General features: G+C 36.4%; 5 protein-coding genes and 1 pseudogene across 6 annotated transcripts in view; 5 read left to right on the plus strand and 1 right to left on the minus strand.

Moving 5' to 3' along the window:
- LOC103324759 (putative nuclear RNA export factor SDE5) overlaps positions 1–20,313 on the plus strand; it is a 47,995-nt gene that overhangs the window by 3,867 nt on the left and 23,815 nt on the right. Inside the window, exons 8-11 of one of the 2 annotated variants that reach the window (XM_008226868.3) lie at positions 111–178; positions 303–409; positions 491–564; positions 645–1,012. The exons of the other annotated variant lie outside the window; for it this stretch is intronic. Of the exons in view, the coding sequence (XP_008225090.1) occupies positions 111–178; positions 303–409; positions 491–564; positions 645–761 (366 nt within the window). The 3' untranslated portion in view covers positions 762–1,012. Of the gene's footprint in view, positions 1–110; positions 179–302; positions 410–490; positions 565–644; positions 1,013–20,313 lie in introns of those variants that run through there. 2 annotated transcript variants of the gene reach the window in all.
- LOC107880644 (monothiol glutaredoxin-S17-like) lies at positions 1,783–3,473 on the plus strand. The gene is made up of 3 exons (XM_016792665.2): positions 1,783–1,949; positions 2,048–2,113; positions 2,812–3,473. Exons 1-3 carry the CDS (start codon positions 1,866–1,868, stop codon positions 3,043–3,045), a joined length of 384 nt encoding a protein of 127 aa, XP_016648151.1. The 5' UTR covers positions 1,783–1,865; the 3' UTR covers positions 3,046–3,473.
- On the minus strand, positions 9,172–10,355 carry LOC103324758 (uncharacterized). The gene is made up of 3 exons (XM_008226867.2): positions 10,186–10,355; positions 9,724–9,816; positions 9,172–9,546 (listed from the first exon to the last, which is right to left on the minus strand). The coding sequence occupies exons 1-3, from the start codon at positions 10,265–10,267 to the stop codon at positions 9,344–9,346; spliced, it is 378 nt and encodes a 125-aa protein (XP_008225089.2). The 5' UTR covers positions 10,268–10,355; the 3' UTR covers positions 9,172–9,343.
- Positions 11,036–12,587, plus strand: LOC103324757 (monothiol glutaredoxin-S17). Its single transcript, XM_008226866.3, has 3 exons — positions 11,036–11,329; positions 11,444–11,518; positions 11,905–12,587. The coding sequence occupies exons 1-3, from the start codon at positions 11,138–11,140 to the stop codon at positions 12,385–12,387; spliced, it is 750 nt and encodes a 249-aa protein (XP_008225088.3). The 5' UTR covers positions 11,036–11,137; the 3' UTR covers positions 12,388–12,587.
- On the plus strand, positions 16,410–17,136 carry LOC103324836 (monothiol glutaredoxin-S17 pseudogene; annotated as a pseudogene).
- On the plus strand, positions 17,736–20,242 carry LOC103324756 (monothiol glutaredoxin-S17). Its single transcript, XM_008226865.2, has 3 exons — positions 17,736–18,046; positions 18,146–18,220; positions 18,809–20,242. Exons 1-3 carry the CDS (start codon positions 17,876–17,878, stop codon positions 20,039–20,041), a joined length of 1,479 nt encoding a protein of 492 aa, XP_008225087.2. The 5' UTR covers positions 17,736–17,875; the 3' UTR covers positions 20,042–20,242.

The raw sequence follows: 20,313 nt of genomic DNA on the forward strand, positions 1-20,313 counted from the left end.
CGTATCTAAGCTAAAAATAAGATATCAAATTTTCAAGTGTAGAATTCACCTTATTAGTTTTTTTTTTTCTTTTTTTAAATGAATTTATGAATTCTATTGTAATGTGGCAGGGAAAATTTTTCCAAGAAAAGGCACGTGAAGCGGATGAAGAGTCAAATGAAATGATTCTAAGAACAAGGTTAGCATCCTTTTCGTTGAAATTTTGTGGTGTGTGTTTCTACTCTCTGTGGGCATTGGTTAATGATGGTGTATAGGATCCCACAATGTTAATGTTTTTTCTTTTATTCTGTGTTCCTCATCAGAAACGTTGAGACACAAGGTGAAATAGTGCTTGACTTGCATGAACGCAGTGCCAAGGAGGCGATACGTCTTTTGAAGTGTCAAATTTCTTCATTTTCTGGAATCTCATGTAAGTAAACGTTCTCATGTTCCTTGTTATTCTTTGACTTGTTTTCTTGTTAATTGGAATTATTTGTTGTCTTCTCGTCAGCAATCAAGTGTCTTAAGGTCATCATTGATACACAAGAGGAAGAGATCTCAAAAGGATCTCGTAGACGAGTATTGGTAAGACTGCTTCATAATTGCTTGCTGCATCTGTTTGAACAATGCTTCATACTTGGCTTATCCTTTTTCCATTTATACAGGTTTTGAAGCTACTGCAGGAAGAATCGATTAAGTGGACTGAAGGGGAAAAGGCCGGAACAATACTAATCCAATTAGACAGTATTAATCGGAAACGTTTAACTTTCATTAAAAAGTAAAGAAACCAAGTTGTTTCTCAAAGAGTGGTGCTCACAGAATTGAGATAATTAATTTATGAATGAACAATCAAAATTGTTGGTTAGAATACACAATTGAAAGGTTGCGCAAGAGAAAGTAATGTGATTTTGATTTTGAAAGAAGAGTGAAGGCTTTTCCTTTTCGGCCCCTTGTAAGAGTGAACGTCTGTTGTTTTATGATTTGCAATGTAGTGACTTTTTTAATATTATGATATTGCAGCTTTTGTTTGAAATGTTGGTAGATCATCATTTATCTTTTATAAATTCATACTCTTTTTTGGTTTGAGCTTATATTATTGTCATTCGGTTAGTGTTGTTTTATCAGAACGTCTGACATGTTGTATTGTTAGACATGTTGTACTGTTAGATTGTGAGACCACAAAACGTTTGTTTTTCACAATGTCTATTTCTTTACCTCTCTCTAAATCTCAGTCCCAAAACTTTGATGCAATTCATAAAATCAGGCCCACTCTTTTAGGAGCCCAAAATCCCAGTTGAAACAACTATCTATCCCAGAAGACTACAATACCCATATGCCCAACTTTAATTCACCAATCAATATCGTGAGGTAGGATCCACTAGCTAGATCCCACGATAGATGATGAATTCAATCGCAGAAAGAAATCGACGGCGAGAGATGTTATGCCAATTTACGCACTTACCGCGCCAATTTGCTTTTTATTTATTTATTTAAAATTTATAAATATTTATTTATTTATTTATTTTAATTTATTTTTATATTTGATGTGTAAAGTCTTTTTTTTTAAGGAATATATTTTTGAAATATAAAAATAAGAAGTAATGAAAGTTTTATATATAAAAACTTCAAATCAGATAGCACAATTAAGTGCCCACTACGTTATTTTAACCTTTTTAATATTAAAATTTACTTTATTATTATTTATTATTAATTAAGTTATCTTGTTTTACAAGTCTAATTAATAAAGGATATTTCTTTGTATTTTGAAAGTTTCACTAAATTCTTTGGCCAAAAAAAATAAAAAAAAGTTCCCAAAATTATGCCCTATGCCTTTACACTTTGTTTTTGTGCGTTTAGTGTTTAGAATTTAGGTGATTCTGTTATGTATGGGTGGATCAGTGAAGGATGTGCAATCCAAGGTGGAGCTTGATAGCGTGGTCTGGCCCTCAAATTCGAAGCACATGGACGAGGTCTTTGCCCACTTTTCATCTCTAACTGGGTTTTTTATGGTGTTTGTGTGTGTGTTGGTGTTTTGTTTTTAATCTCCAATTGCTGAAAAATATTGTAGGTTGAAGATGAAGAACAGCCTGGGCCTTTTTCGGTTTCTGATGTGCCGTACTCTGCCTTTGTGAAGGTATTCTTATTGGGTATAATATATACATGTTTGCTTGGTTATTTGATGCTGACTGGTTTTGAGTAAGCATGCTTAGGTTGTTGGATGTGAGAATATATTGTTTTCACCTTTCAACAAAGTTCTGCATCTAAATAATCAGTTTCTGTGAATATGGGGTATTTAGTTTGAAATTGAGCTTTGGGGTTTACTGATAGATGACAATAGTTGCAGTATGATTGTTTTTAGTGAGATTTAATTATTAATAGCCTCAGGCTATAATGTGATTATGGACTAGGATGTGTATATCAGATATTTAAAAAGAAGGCCTTATGTTATAACATAAACCTTTATCAATTCGAACGACTATCCACCCCCAAAAGAATTTTATATGGTGGTTTTCTTTGTTATACTGCAACCTGAGGTGTTTATGAATCATGTGCTCAGGCCTGGGACTGTTGAGTTTTTTTTTCACAGGATTTATGATCATTAATCAACAGTTTGGAAGATGAACTAGAAACTTAGATGTCCAGTGCAAATATAATGCTTACTTTGGTCGGAAAACTGGAAATGCGTGCAAGTATGAATTGAGTGATGATTGGAAAAAGAATTTTTTTGTTGATACACTTTTGTGACTAATTTCGTTGTTGGCTTGGGTTCTACGATTGATCTGTATCTTGTTCTTCTCTTGGTTATTTTTTGTTTGTGTTTTTTTTTGTCAGGATGGAAAGGTCGCAGATTCATCTAGTTTGGCCAATGAAGTTGCTAGGGTTGCTGGGTCAGTTAAGGCTGGAGAACCTAGTGCTCCTGCACCTACCAACCTTGAGACAGTCCAAGAGTTAGCAAAAGAAACTGGATCTTCCAAGGAGCAAATTCAAGCGCAAACTGGCCTTGATGATGCCTTGAAAAGGAGACTGCAGAAGTTGATTGACTCTAATCGAGTCATGCTTTCATGAAAGGAACCCCTGAGGAGCCCAAATGTAAATTTAGCAGAATGGCTGTTGGACTTTTGAAGAAGTATGAGGTCGAATTTGGAAGTTTTGATGTTCTTACGGACATTGAAGTCATGGAGGGGATACAGAAGTATTCTAACTGGCCATATTTACCACATATCTACTTCGATGGGAGGGCTCGTGGTTTATATCACATAACAACTTTCAAGAAAGGTTTCCAAAGTGATAGCGATGATGAATGGGCATAGATTACACAACAGAAAAGTTGCGCAAGAGAGAGCATTGAACTTTTGCAAAATGTGATTTTGATTTTGATAGAAGAAAAGATATTGAGGCATTTGTAATGTTTGATTTTTAAGGTGTTTATTTGCGTGGCTAAATTCTGTTTCTTTTGTGGTTTACCTTTCTTTTGTTTTTTAAGGGTGGCTCAATGAAAGCATGTTGCTTACTTTTGTTTGTTTGTTTACGTTATCTTCTTTATTTATTTATGTATAAATGCTAATTATGCTAATTCACCATACTGTGTCTCGAAAAATTCATTCTTGATTTTCGTGTTGAGGTTTTTCGAAATCAGTCAATTCAATTCATTCCTAAACGATGAATGGGTCTTGTAATGGGAATAGCAGTTCAATTCAATTCAATTCTTATTTAACTGATCTAGTTTGTTACAAACAGAAGCATGCAACATAGCAGTTTGCATAGAATATATAGGAATAGCAAAGGTGTTATTTAAGTTTTTCAATGATGTTAATGTGTGATTTCACCAATTGATGTCATTTCATCTTGTCAAAAGTTGTGGTGTTTTCGCAGCCTCTATAAGAAAAGTTTATCTTTTACTTCTAGAAACCTCAAAGGCAGTTTGTTTTCCTTTTGTTTTTACTGCACATTGTATATGCACATAATAATTTCCCCATTTTTTCTGATACTATACAAATTACAATTATTTTCTCATATGCTAGACATTGGAAAGATATACATACATAGAGTACTCCAAAGCAGTAACTTTCATTTTGATACCATTCAGAGCATGGAAAATTACGCTGATTAATTTGCCAGCACCAACTTCAGACAGAAGGAACGAACTTGTCAGTAGATCCAGCGATAAGGTTAGTAACACTTCCAAGCACTGGCGGATCTGTTAAGGAGCAAAGAGGTGCAGCTGAACCTCTCCTTGCCAGAAAAACTATTGTTGGTACTTGAAATTGCCCTTTTGCTCCTTAATTCCATATTCAATATTTAAGTAAATGTCTTTGTCTTTTTACTTTCATTTATTTTTATATTACTCTACTTACTTAAGTTTACAATGTAAATAAGGAAGTACCCCCTATTTGGTTTCAAATAAAAATACTAGAAAATCAAATTCCCCCCAAATCAAAATTTGAAAAATCAGTTTTAGTTCAAAATACGATTTAGGCTAAAAATGATAGCTCATTAAGTCAATATATACTTCATAATAAAATCCCATAAAATCAAGTTTTCTTATTTGATGTGTAAAGAATAAAAGCCGCCAAAAATTATATTGAGAAAATGATTATTCCGAAAAACCATTTTTCATACTTAGTCAATATTTTTACATAGAACAATTTTTCATGTATGATATGAATGAATAAAGGGACCTAAGGTCAATCTAAGTAAAAAGTCTTAGATGTTCAATCCACAAAGAGTTTTTAACCTTTCAAAATTGCACCTCTGCTAAAAAATTCTTGGGTCCGCCAGTGCTTCCAAGCATTTAAAAAGTTAGCCCCAAGAAGGATTTTTATGTGTTTTCTGATGCATCAATCTTCTTGGAAAAGCTATTCAATTGTATTTCTATAATGTAAGATAAATATGATGTCACACTTATTTTAAGTGCATAAATTAATTTCGAGTATGCACCTTGTAATTGATATTTGACAGTAAACGCGTCTTATTGGTTTGTGAGAACTTTGGGGGAGAAGGGGACCTTGTTACAGTATACATGTCACCGAAATTTAAACTAGATATAGTCTTTGAAATTTGTACAGCATGGCGTACGTAGTGAATGCCACTATACTATTTACCTTCCCTATCCATCTCATTTGAGGAGATTGTTGTCCAGTCTGCAGGTTTGTATCGGAAATCTGAAGTATCTTCTTAGAGAAAGTGCATGAACTCCTCTGATGTGGGTGTGTTTTCTTTCATCTCTTTTGTTATAGTTCCAAGTGTAACGTGTTTATATTTCTTATTTTGAAGAGGGGAAGGGGGAAGAGGACGAGGGTGTTTGGGAAATATTCTGCTGTTAGGACTTTCTCTGGTGTCCGTTAGCTAATCGATCCCATCAATCAGTCTGACTTGTCTACACTCGTCTTCATGCTGTAACAGAGATAAGGGTTCAAATACAAATGGAGTGTAATTTACGGAACAGAAAAAAGAGACAAGTGATCTCCAGAAGGAAGTTCCGGCTGCTTCGTTCAATGCTGATGAGAGACCCGAGGAGAGACCTGAGGAGCTACCAAGAAGAACAATAAAGGCAACGAATACATATGGGGCATATGGACAACTAGTGGTTGAACCTCCAAATGATTTCATTTCAGCTGTTGTGTATCAACAGCATCCTAAGGAGGATGGTATGTGCAACTTTGTCTGTATATAGGGGAAAACTTCATTTCCCTTGTTAATTTTTGGAGGGGAGTGTTGGGATCGGTTTGTATGGTGAATGGTAAACTTCTCTTAGGAATTTATTCACTTCCCATGAAATCCAGATTTATCCTAAAGATAGACCTACTAAGCAATAGCTAATTTGTTGTGTGGTTGCCCGTGATTTATCCGTCTATTTCATGTATATGTTTGTATTTTCCTTCATAATAAAGTGTATGCTAGAGTTGCAGATGCAGATGTGACGAAGATAACTACCAGGTTCTTTGTAATTCTGTTAAGGAGTATCGAACTACGTACGATGAAGGAATATTTCCAGGCAATGCTTCCATAGAACACAGAACACTATACATCATACATACAATGTATTAGAAACTAGAGGAAGCCATTGAAGTGTATAAACTCAATATCTTTTTCCGAAAAAGAATAGTCATTTTAGGGTTTAGGGTAAATATTACCTTCGATATTTTAATTTGAACCTATGATGGTGACACAACAATGGTCATTCATGCCTAGTTGCCTAGCAAGTCTTTCAATCAAAATACAGTCATAAGAGAAGAACAAAATGTTGAGATAAAAACCACCTCAGACATTTTCTAAATAGATGGATTCTCACATCTTCAAGCATAAGAATATAATAGACTATGTCTTGCAAATTGCAATTCATTTACGATAAAAACAATACACGATGTAGATATCAAAATGATAGAATGCATGGCATTTATGACAAAAACGACTTTAAAAAGCACTATTCTCTCCTTTGCTTTAACTCTAAATTACAATTAAATCTCCATTCTCTACCCTTCCAAAGGGAAGATCCCGACAGAAAAATAACCAGTATAAGGATCGCAAGTAAAACCATTATTCCTATTGCGTTTCGGGCACTCAAAAGACAAGTGTTCACCTTCCTTTCCATATATTGAACACTTCTTGAGAATTGCACGTCCTAGGCTTGTGCCACAATCAGCACAACGTGAGTCTCTAAAGAGGCAGCCACATACACGACATGCAACCACACAACGCTCGCCAACAATTGCATCCTCTGGGACTTTATACCTATAAGAGCATATTTGCGTAGGGTGCTCATCCACCTTTACACGATACTGACATTCACCTGTGTGCAATTTGTAGATCCATTGTTAAATACAATGAAAGCAATACAAATAATCATTTTTTAAAGACAACGAATGAATTAAGATATGGTAAAACCCAAAAATAAGTATTGTGAGCACACTACATAGAATAACAACAAATACATAGATATAATGTAAATAGAAAAGAAGCATGCACTTTTTTTTTGTCCCTATAATCAAAAGCTTACCAAGAAGATTAGGAGGGAAGAGAGAGGACGCTATCACTTACCAATAATATAGTTAGACTATCGCTTGTATTAAAAAAAAAAAAAATCAAAAGCATACCAATATAGCGTCTTTTTTCATCCTTTGATTCTTCAATCTCTGATTCTTTAACCCTCGATTCATCAGACTTGCCCCCTGTTTCCATGCAATTACACTATTAAACACAAAAAGAAAAAAGAAGAAAAAAGGTGATGATGTCAAAGAAGTTAGAAGGAGTGGAGAAGTCGTCTTTTTAACATGTGAGCTATTTTCAACATTAAATGCATAGATATTATGTCATAAAATATAGAACCTCTTGTCTCTAAAATAGAGAGCATGCCAATAGAATTAGGAAGGCGGAGGAAAGACTATCGCTTGTATTGACACCAAAAAATAACAAAAGCATACCTCTATGACTAGGAGGGCCTGGGAACACATGAAAATAAGTACGAAGTTCTTCTTCCGTTAGTTCTGCTAGGTTTATAGTCCATGGTTCAGTCTCTGGTTCTTTAGCTTGTTATCTGTTTGCATGCAATTACATTATTAAAGACCCAAAAAAAAAAAAAATTAGAAAAGAATGGGTGATGATGTCAAAAAAGTTAGAAGATTGAATGACATCTATGATCCCGTCAACAAATAGCTATATTATTAAATATCAGCTTTCCATCATACACACACCATAATAACTTTGCTGGAAAAATAATCATCTTTCAAAATTGATTCAAATTGGCATAATATATATCCTCTAATTACAGCAACAAAAATAAAATAAAAACAACACTTTCTCTTTTCCAAAGAATCAAATTTCATATCATCTTCCCCACAACCCCTAAAAAAAAAAAAAATCAATATCATAAGGGAGGATATAACAATATTACTGAGTGGAGGTCCTTGACTGGACCCTTCCGTCCCTGCTACTAGACAGACCAAAAATTAAGTAGTTTCAATGTAAAAAGATAAATTTTCATACACAAAAGTCGTGGCATAAAATTTAAAGCCCATTAATTAAATTGCAGATAGTCTTGGTCCTTGAATTAAAATAAAAACGAAAAGCATGTATACTTACCGATTATTGTTGTATCGCAATTGAGGGGAACCATAGCTGGCGAGAAAAGGTCTTTTCCACAGCCCTCCTTATCCAACACCTCCGTCTGGGAATTCAATTTCAGGCACTCCGAAGATGAGACATTGTCCATGGCTGTGTAGAGTTTGGTGTTTGGCTTTGCGCTTGTGTGAGAAAAAAACGACGGCCGGTTTGGGTTTGGGTTTATGGTGAATTGAGAGAGAGAGAGAGAGAGAAGAAAGAATGTGTTTCTTACTTACATGTTATATAGGTGGTTTGGCTCGATTGAATTATGACCATATTAATCAATATTATTTTTTCCATTTCAGTCTTAATTAAATAATAAATTATCATTAAAAACTAGGGCAAGAATATTTTGGTGATTTTGAGTCCCAAATAAAGGAAGTTAATTAATATGGTTTTTCCTTTGTTTTACGTTTCATTTTCTTTTCAAGTTTGTGAGTCTTGTTTGTGACTCTTGAATATAAACTTCCAATCCAATCCCATTCCCCTCTGTCCTCCTTCCTCTTTTCCTTTCTTTGCATCTCCTCCTGCTCTGTTGCCTGCGCAAGTCCTCACTTTATTTATTTATTCTTTAACAATTATTTTGTGTGCTAATTTGTCTTCAACCATTGGTTTTGCCTTTTCTTTTTTCTCTTTCGCGCATTTCTTACATACATATAGGCGGTTTCGCTTGATTGAATAACCGACTTCTTCTTTTTTTTCTTTTTTTTTTGTATAAATATTTCATATGATATATTTTGCAATGCTTATAGATCCCATCATTAATAGTTACATGTAGAATGAGTGTGTCAAAAAATCAGAAACGTGCACCATTTAACGAATGAATTATTCTTCTTTCTTATCATTTTTTTTTCCTTTGCTTGTATACGAAATATAAAAGCTTAATGAAAATGTCTTGTTCCATAGTTCATGTGTGTGATTTAGCACAATTTGTAACTCTTCTACTTGTACCCTTTTAAAATGTCAGCAATTCTTACATTATTCCACATGTGGACGCCACATTTTTATTGCCATCTGCAGAAACTCCTCCACTGTTAGCACTAGCAACTCTTAAACTCAAACAGTGATCAATTACAAACAGAAAATATGGAATAATGCGTAAGATGGCATTGCCTTATTCAGAAATATTAAGGTTTGTTGGGCCTTTAAACCAAAAGGTCAATGTCGACGACATTGTGCTTGCTTTCGATAAGTAAAAATAATAATAAATAAAAAAAGGAAAAGACATCTTCAAGTAGGACGAAATCCAAACACCTTGGTTCCTTCATCTCGAGTCTAATAATGCAAACGGGTCAAGAATCGCACGTCCTTCATCTCGTCCGCAACAGAAGCCCTCAAAGATGTCTCCACACACCTTACAAAGGACAACACAATATTTGCCCACAGGTGCCCCCTTTGGGACACTATCCTTGTATGGGCATCCTCCCGTATAGTGTTCATCTACCTTTAAACAAAACATACATTCACCTGTGTGCAAGTATCGTGAGTAACATTGAATAACAACAAATATATAGATATATTATGTCATAAGGAGATATAAAAAATTGAGAAGCTGCAGAAGCAAGGGTTGAATAGAAATGCGGGAACATGGTGTCTAAAAATTTTGTTTCTTGTTTTTTATTTCGTATAAATTCAAAAGCATACCAGGAGGAAGAGGAGGGCCGCTTAGGAAATCATAAGCAGTGCACAGTTCTTCAAACGTTAGCAGTTTAGCCTTTTCTTCTTCAGTCTTTGTTTCTTCAATGTTTACAAAATAAATAAATAAAAGGGAGATGATGTCAAAACCCAACAAATCAGTTGAATAATAACAAATATATTAATATAATGCCATAAGACAAGAAAACATGGATCTTTGATGAAAGATATATATAATTCGTGAAGTTGCTGATGCATTCAAACACTGTAAACATAAGAAAGCACTAGTACTTCAAGTAATTATCCATTAGTCCACTAACAATCCAAATCAAAAATAGCTTTCCTCCAAAAAGAATTCCAAGTCAATACTACGAGATGAAATTTTACTAGAACCAAAACATAAGTATGTAATTAAATTGCAGATCATCTTCGTCACAAACCCTTAAATTAAACTTAAAAGGAAAAACATACCAGTTGGCTTTGGCCAGTAGAACTTCAAGAGATCGATCTCGGAATTCGATCTCTTGCACTTAGAGGATGAGAAGAAGTCCATGGCTGCGTGCACGCGAAAGAGAAAGCCCTGCGAGAGCTTGGGAATTAGGGTAATTTGTGAGGAAAACAAAAACGCGGTTCTTATATATAGGCGTCTTCTCACCGCAAATATAGAAAGTAATGAAGAAAAAAAAAAGGTGGCGTTTATCTCAAGTCAAGTCATAACAACCGACCTAGACGAGCTTCCCTTTTTGAGTTTTCAATCTCTGAAGCCCTCTTTCTTCGAGGGTCCGCTAAACGGCGTCGCTGGAGGTCGAGAACTCCAGGCGGCAGTCAATTCTCGCGATGTCGACTTTGATGGAGGAGGCACAGGAATTTGGGGAGATGATGGAACATTGGATGAGCTTAAAAGGAATCTTCACGATTATCTCACGATACTTGCTGTTATGAAGTGACACTACCATTTTGCTTTTATTTTAATTTTCAATTTTCAATTTTTATGTTCATTAATTTAATGAGCTGTTGGAATTGCATCTCAATGCCCTTTTTCCCTCGACTAGATCTCGTTGGCCCAATTTACCTTTTTTTTATTTGCTATTATGGAAAGTCTTTTAAAATAAGGAAGTAATGAAAGTTTTATAAAAAAATTCAAATCAGGTAGCACAATGAGCTACCTAATACGTTATTTTTAACTTTCTTGTTTTAATATATAAATTGAACTTTTAATATTTGGTTCCTTATTAACTAAGTTATCTTGTTTTAGAAGTCTAATTAAGAAAATCTATTTCTTAGTATTTGAAAGTTTCCCTAAATTCTGCGTTTGCCGTTATATATAATAGTCTTTTCCTTTTCTTTCTCTTTCACTATCTCTCTTTGTCCTAGACCAAAAAAATATTCTCTCTTCGTTTTTGTGCGTTTCGGGTGAAGTTAGATGACTCTGTTTCCGTTATCCATGGGTGGCTCAGCCAAGGATGTGCAATCCAAGAAGGAGCTTGATAGCGTGGTTCACAGTGGTTCACCCGTTGTTCTGCACTTCAGGGCTTCGAGGTGTGAGGCTTCGAAGCACATAGACGAGGTCTTTGCCCACCTCTCTACTGATTTCCCTCATGCCCATTTCTTAAGGGTACGTATTCTTCTTATCTATGACTGGGTTTTTTCTGGTGTTTTTGTGTGTGTGTGTGTGTGTGTGTGTGTTGGTGTTTTAATTTTAATCTCCAATTGTGGATAAATGTTGTAGGTAGAAGTTGAAGAACAGCCTGAGATATCTGAGGCTTATTCGGTTTCTGATGTGCCGTACTTTGCCTTTGTGAAGGTATACATGTTTCCTTACTTAGGTTGTTGGATGTGAGAATATATTGTTTCACCTTTCAACAAAGTTGTGCATTTAAATAGTCAGGTTCTGTGAAAATATGGGTATTTAGTTTGAAATTGAGTTCTGGGGGTGGTTTCAAATTGAGTTTTGGGATTTATTGTTATCGATAAGTATGTGATGATAATAGTAGCAATATGATTGTTTTTAATGGGACAGAAGTTCAATATGATCGCTTTGTTTGTTTGGGTGACTGGAGAAGGACTAGGATCTGAGGACGATGACATTGAAATATCAGATATTAAGACTAGCTTTATGTTATAAACCTTTATCAATTCTCTGATTGTTCTGTATCTTGGTCGTTTTTTGTTTGTGCCTTCTTTTGTCAGGATGGAAAAGTCTTTGATACATTAAAAGGTGCAGATCCATCTAGTTTGGCCAATAAAATTGCTAGGGTTGCTGGGTCAGTTAGGCCTGAAGAACCTGCTGCTCCTGCCAGCCTTGAGACAGTCCAAAAGTTAGCAAAAGAAAACGAATCTTTCCACAAGCAAGAGCAAACTCAAGCACAAAATGTCCTTAATGATTCCTTGAAAAGGCGTCTGAAGCAGTTGATTGATTCTAATCGACTCATGCTTTTCATGAAAGGAACCCCTGAGGAGCCCAAATGTAAAGTTAGCCAAATTGCCGTTGACGTGTTGAGGGAGGAGAAGATCAAATTTGGAAGTTTCGATGTTCTTTCGGACAATGAAGTCATGGAGGGGATACAGAAGTATTCTAACTGGCCAACAATACCGCAGCTATACTACAAAGGGAAGCTTGGTGGTTGGTGTCACATAGCAATTTTAATGCGTCGTAGTGGTGAATTAGAATAAGTTTCCACAGTTGAGATAAATAATTTATGAATGATCAACAATGAAATTGTTGGTTAGAAATTAGAATAACACAACTGAACACCTGTAGACTGAATTTTTGTATTATGTAATCAGCTTGTGAAATTGCTTCTTTAGACAATTTGGCCCCTTAAGATTGTGTTTTAAGTCTTTGATGCTGTCCGAGAGTTTAATGGTTTGAACTTCGAGATGCATGCATGAGTTTAATTATGTAACAAGATTCTGAAGTAGTTTTTTTTTTTGGTTAGGTCTGTTAATGCATGTATAGAAGAATGGTGATAGCCCTGCATTCTCCTTGTTCTGTTTATGCAGAAAAGATATCTGGGGTAGCCTAATTTGGGTGTTATATATATCTCGATATTATTATGTATACATATAAAAGAATTTCACGATTAAACTTCCCTAGGAAAATTTCTTTGTCCTTGAGAACATTGAAAGCCTTTTGTGTTAATGTGTCTATAGCCATTCGTGAGAAGAAGAAGAAAATACGCAGTTCTTATATATAGACGTCCCCTCACCGCAAATATATATAGAAAGTAATGAAGAAAAAAAGGTGGCAGTTATCTCAAGTCAAAGTCATAACAACCGACCTAGAAGAGCTTCCCTTTTTGAGTTTTCAAGCTCTGAAGCCCTCTTTCTTCGAGGGTCCGCTAAACAGCGTCACCGTAGGTCGAGAACTCCAGGCCGCGGTCATTTCTAGCGATGTCGACTTTGATGAGGAGGCATAGGAATTTGGGGAGATGATGGAACATTGGATGAGCTTAAAAAGAATTAATCTTCACGATAATAGCTCTAAGAAGCCATATGTATCACCAAATGAAAATTCCAGAGCTTCAAAGCCCAACTATCGTCCGGTTTCAGAGTGGGCAGTGAATTATTGGAAAACATTATGTGAAGAAAGAGAGAAGTGATCTCCAGAAGGAAGGTCTGCCTGCTTTGTTCAGTGCTTCTGAGAGGCCCGAGGAGAGACCGGAGAAGCTACCAAGAAGAAACAAAGGAAACGGATTGATATTGGACAACTAGTGGTTGAACCTCCAAATGATTTCATTTCAGATTGAAATATTGACAGCATCCATCCTTGTCTATTATATATGGGGGAAACTTCATTTCCCTGGTTCTTTTTTGGAGGAAAATGTTGGGATCGGTTTGAATAGTAAATGGTAAACTGCTCCCAGGAATTTATATCCTTGCTTGTATTTTCCTTCATAAATAAAGTGTAGGTACTAGAGTTGCAGACGCAGATGACGAAGATAACTACCAGGTTCTTCGTAAAGCTCTGTGAAGGGAGTATCGGACTACCATGAAGGAATATTTTCAGGCTGTATGTGGCTTTTTAGGTTTTAGTATTTTATTTGCATTTATTTGATCTATAAAACATGGAGAGTAGTTTCTCTTAGTTGCCTTAAAATTTCACACATTGAGTAAGGATATCAATTTTCTTTTGTTAGAGGCATTTGCTACGGAGGATCATGATCGAGCAAACAAAACTTCTAGAACAAGTAAAGGGAGGCTTACTGCAGGCTCATTTGCTTGTATACGAAATAAATGCTTCAAAATTTGAACAAGGGGCAGTTTCACTTCTTGCAGATACCAAGCCGGAATTGATCATGAGGTGAAATGGTGCTTGACTTGCATGAACGCTGTGCCGAGCCGAGGACGCAATACGTCTTTTGAAGCGTCAAATTTCTTCATTTTCTGGAATTTTCTTATGTTCCTAGTTATTCTTTGAACTTTGTTTTCTTCTTAATTGGAATTATTTGTTGTTGTCTTCTCGTCAGCAATCAAGTGTCTCGAGGTCATCATTGATACACAAGAGGAAGAGATCTCAAAAGGATCTCGTGGACGAGAACATTGGTATGACTGGTTCATAATTACTTGCTGCATCTGTTTGAAAAATGCTTTATACTTGGCATATGTTCTTTTTTCCTTTTTCCATTTTTTTATAAATAAATTCACAACACATGCATCTCTCAAAAACAAAATCTAAAATATACATTGATAAAAGTATTCTGCATCTTGAATTAGTAGAAGTTTCTCCATTGTTGAGAAGGCCGCCGCTCTTGATAGCCCATTTCTACAAACACAACCAAATTAATATAATGAACCTACGGCTCAAAGAACCCATCTCTATTGTCTACCACACACATATTTCAGCTAAACATGCAGATCAAATCACTAACCTGCACTACAAGTGTGCATCTTGGATCAATTAACAGATTCCGTGTGTGGATGGCAAAATGGTGAAAATATACTTGTACACAAAATATGATAGCTTTATGTGATTAGCATTTTTTGCAACTCTTTTACTCTTTTTTAAATGTCAGCAAGTCTTTTACATTATTCCACAGTTCCTTCCAAGTTTTAACGGTTTCTGATCAATGTGGTGTTGACGCTCCCTTTTTTTATTGCCATCTCCAGAACCTCCTCCACTATCAGTACAGCACTAGCAGCTCATGAGCCAAATGCTTTCTATTAAAAAATAAATATAAAGGAAAGACATCTTTGAGACGCATAAATAGAATAGACCATGTGTTGCAAATTGCAATTCACTTGCGATGATAGCTCTCAGACCCGAACTCCATCATCCAAAGAAACATGTTTCGCGCGCCTACCAATCTTGGGAATCGCCCGCCCTTCGTCTTTACCACAACATGACTCTTTTTTAAAGAATAGTCCACAAACCTTACATATTACATCGCAATTACTACCAACTTTTGCATTCTTTGGGACACTGACCATGTATGGGCAATTTGACCAATAATGTTCATCCACCTTCAAACAAAACTTACATTCACCTGTGTTCAATTTGTATATCCCTTATTAAATATCACAATAAAAATAACTAGTAAACAAAATAAAAGAGATTGAATATGTCATAAGAAGAGGAAAAAAAAGAATTTATGATCAAACATATGTAAATGGAGAAGAGGGAGAGGCAAGGGTTTGGGGAATGGAGAAGGGTATCAAATTTATTTATTTATTTATTTTTGTTTCTCTTCAAAATCAAAAGCATACCACGAGGAATAGGAGGGCCCCATAGGAAAGAAAAAAAAGTAGCACATTCTTCATGCGTTAGTTTTCCAATCCTTGGTATTTCAACCTCGCTACCTGTTTGCAATTACCAATTTGTCTATCAACAATCCAAATCAATTATAGCTTAATTTGATCAATTAGCAAAGCTTTGCCACCATCTGCAAATATTTTCCCAAAATAAAAGAGAAAGGTGCAACACGAAAAATTTTGTTGAGAAATACAAAGTAATTCCTCTAAATTAGGACTCAAAAATAGTTTTTCTCGAAAAGTAATTCCAAGGTCAATTAGAAGTAGAATATTGTACGAGATGAAATTCTACTAGAACCAAAACGTAAGTATTTTTCATTGTAAAAAGGGAATTTATCATACACAAAATCTTTGTCACAAACCCTTAAATTAAACGAAAACGAAAAAAACATACTGACTGGCTTTGGCCGGTGGATTTGCATAAGTGGAGACACAAGGCCATCGTCCATGGCTATGTGTGCGCGAAAGAGAAAAATGCCGCTTGGGATTTAGGGTGAATTTGTGAGAGAAAAGAGATGGGGTTCTTTTTGTTTTTCAAGAGAGGCGGTTCTTATAGAGGCTTCACTGGGCTGCGTAACCTTGACGTCTATAGGAATCCTGCGCATCCTCACCCCGCAAATATAGAAAGTAATTTAAATATTTTAAATAAATAAAAAAAGAGGTTGCGTTTAGCTCTTCCCTTTTGTTAGGAGGGAAAGGTCGCTGATACATTAGAAGGTGCAGATTCATCTAGTTTGGCCAATAAAGTTGCTAGGGTTGCTGGGCCAGTTAAACCTAGAGAACCAACTCCTCCTCCTCCTCCTCCTCCTGCCAGCCTTGAGAATGTCCAAGAGTTAGCAAAAGAAAATGGATCTTCCCAGGAGCAAGAGCAAATTCAAGTGAAAAATGGCATTGATGATGCCTTGAAAATGCGGCTGCAACAGCTGATTGACTCTAATCAACTCATGCTTTTCATGAAAGGAAGCCCGGAGGAGCCCAAATGTAATGTTAGCCGAATGGCCGTTGACATTTTGAAGCAAAAAAAGGTCAAATTTGGAAGTTTCGATGTTCTTTTGGACAATGAAGTATAGGGGATACATTCTAACTGGCCAATAATACCGCAGATTTACTACAAAGGGAAGCCTCGTGGTTGGTCTGACATAGAAATTTTAATGCGTCGTAGTGGTGAAATAGAGGAAGATTCTAGAGACCATGGAGTTGAAACTACTGATTCTGCTGGGGCAAAGGTAACTAAAGCTGGAAGTGGAAAGGTCGGTATCTCAGCAACTACTGGATCTTCCCAGGAGCAACTTCAAGCGCAAAATTTTCATAAAAAAATAATGCAAGCCCAAAATGGCGTTGATGATGCCTTGAAGAGGCGGTTACAGCAGCTGATTGACTCTAATCCAGTCATGCTTTTTATGAAAGGAACCCCTGAGGAGCCCAAATGTAAATTTAGCAAACTGGCAATTGACATGTTGAAGGAAAAGAAGATCAAATTTGGAAGTTTCGATGTTCTTGTGGACAATGAAGTCATGGAAGGGATACCGAAATATTCTAACTGGCCAGTATTGCCCGCAGCTTTACTTGGAAGGGAAGGCTCGTGGTTTGCGTTACATACGCACTCTAGAGCGTGGTTGTCGTGAATCAGAGGAAGTTTCCGGAGACCATGAAATCAACTCACAGAATTAAAATAATTAATTTATGAATTATCAACAATCAAATTGTTGGTTAGAAATTAGAATATACTTCTTGATTGTTACTCTTTTACGAAATGTGATTTTAATTTTGAAAGAGAAAAAGATATTGAGGCATTTGCAATGTAATTAATGACTTTAAATCAGACAATATTGCATTTTTTGTTTGAAATCAAGATAATTTATCTTTTATATATTTTCAACTCTTTTTCGGTTTGAGCTTTTCATCATACGGCTACTGTTCTTTTATTAATATGATGTATTGTTAGATTGTGGGACTACAGAATTAATTCACATAATAAACGGTTTATATCCATTTTAGTAAATTTAGGTCACAATGGGCACTTTACCTCTCTAATTCTCAATCCCAAATTTTATTAGCCTTGAAGATGCAATTCATAAAAATCAGGCCCACTGTTTTAGGTGCCCTAATCCCAGTTGACACAACTATCAGGCCCAAAAGACTAAAATACCCATAATGCCCAACTTTAATTCACCAATCAATATCGTGCGGATGGGATGACCCTCCATGATTCGCAGAAAGAAATCGACGGTGAGAGATGATATGCCCATCTATCGTAGACCCTCCATGATTCGTCAGCTGAAAGAATACGCCCACTCCGTCTTTTAGGTCTTTCTATGGCCATTCTCTGATATAAGCTTCAAAAGGGTCTTTGCCTCTTTCTTTCACTGTTCTGGTTTGTGGGTTTCGAATTTAGAAGACTCCGTTATCGATGGGAGGCTCTGTGAAAGATGTGCAATCGAAGAAGGAGCTTGATAGCGCGGTTCACAGTGGTGCACCCGTTATTCTGCACTTCTGGGCCTCGTGGTGTGAGGCTTCGAAGCACATGGACGAGATCTTTGCCCACCTCTCTACTGATTTCCCTCATGCCCATTTCTTAAGGGTACGTATACTTCTCATCTCTAACTGGGTTTTTTTCTGGTGTTTTGTGTGTGTGTTTGGTATTTTAATTTTAATCTCCAATTGCTGATAAATATTGTAGGTTGAAGCTGAAGAACAGCCTGAGATATCTGAGGCTTATTCGGTTTCTGCTGTGCCCTACTTTGCCTTTGTGAAGGTATGCTTATTGGGTAGTCTATACATGTCTCTATTTTGATGTGATGCTGGCTGATTTTGAGTAATCATAGTTAGGTTGGATGGTGTGAGGATATATTGTTTTCACCTTTTAAATGCAGTAACAAAGTTCTGCAATTAAATAATAAGGTTCTGTGGATGTGGGGTATTCAGTTTGCATCACACTTTCAGTATGTTGCTGCTATTGGCTAGTTATTTTCTGTGGCTGGTGGTTTCAAATTGCATTTTGGGGTTTGCTGTTGTTGCTAAGATTATGATAATAGTGGCAGTATGATTGTTTATAATGATATTTAAGTATTAATAGGCTCAGATTATGATGCCAAACTCAAAATGTGAGAGTGGGTGGTAGATGTTCAATAGGATCATCTGTTTGTTTGAGTGACTGGAGAAGGACTAGGATCTGAGGACAATGGCCTGGACTATGATGTGAACATCAGATATTAAAAGAAGCCTTATGTTATAAACCTGTATCATTTGAATGACTATCCATGGACTATGGTGCGAACATCCTATTGTTCTGTATCTTTTTCTTCTCTTCATCCTTTTCTGTTTGTGCTTTTTCTTTTGTCAGGATGGAAAGGTCGCTTATACATTAGAAGGTGCAGATCCATCTAGTTTGGCCAATAAGGTCGCTAGGATTGCTGGGTCCGTTAGGCCTGGAGAACCTGCTGCTCCCGCAAGCCTTGGGATGGCTGCTGGACCTACTATACTTGAAACAGTCCAAGCGTTGGCAAAAGAAAATGGATCTTCCCAGGTGCAGATTCAAGTACAAAATGGCCCTGCTGATGCCTTGAAAAGGCGGCTGCAACAGCTGATTGAGTCTAATCCGGTCATGCTTTTCATGAAAGGAAGCCCTGAGGAGCCCAAATGTGGATTTAGCCAAAAAGTTGTTGACATTTTGAAGGAGGAGAAGGTCAAATTTGGAAGTTTCGATATTCTTTTGGACAATGAAGTCAGAGAGGGGTTAAAGAAGTATTCTAACTGGCCAACATTTCCACAGCTTTACTGCAAAGGGGAGCTTCTTGGTGGGTGTGACATAGCAATTTCGATGCATGAGAGTGGTGAATTAGAGGAAGTTTTCAGAGACCATGGAATTGATACTACTGATTCTGCTGGGGCAAAAGTAACTGAAGCTGGAAGTGGAAAGGGCGGAATCTCAGCATCTACTGGTTTGAGTGAAACTCTGACCTCCCGACTCGAAAGCCTGATTCATTCAAGCCCTGTTATGCTGTTTATGAAGGGAAAACCAGATGAACCCAAGTGTGGTTTTAGCCGGAAGGTGGTTGATATCCTTGTGCAAGAAAAGGTGGACTTTGAGAGTTTTGATATTCTCTCTGACGAAGAAGTCCGTCAAGGGCTCAAAGTTTATTCAAACTGGTCCAGCTATCCTCAACTATACATTAAAGGTGAACTAATTGGTGGGTCAGATATTGTATTGGAGATGCAAAAGAGTGGGGAACTTAAGAAGGTTTTGGCAGAGAAAGGGATTGTTCCGAAAGATACTCTTGAAGATCGTTTAAGGAAATTGATTACTTCTTCACCAGTGATGGTCTTCATCAAGGGTACACCAGATGCTCCCAGATGTGGTTTTAGTTCCAAAGTCATCAATGCCCTTAGAGAAGAGGGTGTGAATTTTGGTTCCTTTGATATTTTAAGTGATGAGGATGTGAGGCAGGGCCTTAAAGTCTTCTCAAACTGGCCAACCTTTCCTCAGCTTTATTACAAAGGTGAGCTGATAGGAGGTTGCGATATCGTAATGGAGCTGAAAAACAATGGAGAGCTTAAATCTACCCTGACAGAGTGAAACATAGCCTAGTTTTATCAAATAATCCCAGACAAGAGTTGAATTTGTATTCTGATGTGAAGTGTCTGCTGGCATTATACACATTCCAAAGTTTGCTTTAGATGCCTTATTGTTATAACATTTCGTATGTTTTGTTGTGTAATCAATGATTGCAAGCTTGGGATTAGTTATCAATTCTAAGCGGGATCATGAAGTTTATCAGTTCTTGCTTGGTTTTAGTATCTAATAGTCGTATGTTGCCATTAACCCATAGAGCAATGAAAGTTGCATGT

Source organism: Prunus mume, linkage group LG3, assembly GCF_029339155.1.
Source record: "Prunus mume cultivar Tortuosa linkage group LG3, ASM2933915v1, whole genome shotgun sequence".
NCBI classification, from domain to species: Eukaryota; Viridiplantae; Streptophyta; class Magnoliopsida; order Rosales; family Rosaceae; genus Prunus; species Prunus mume.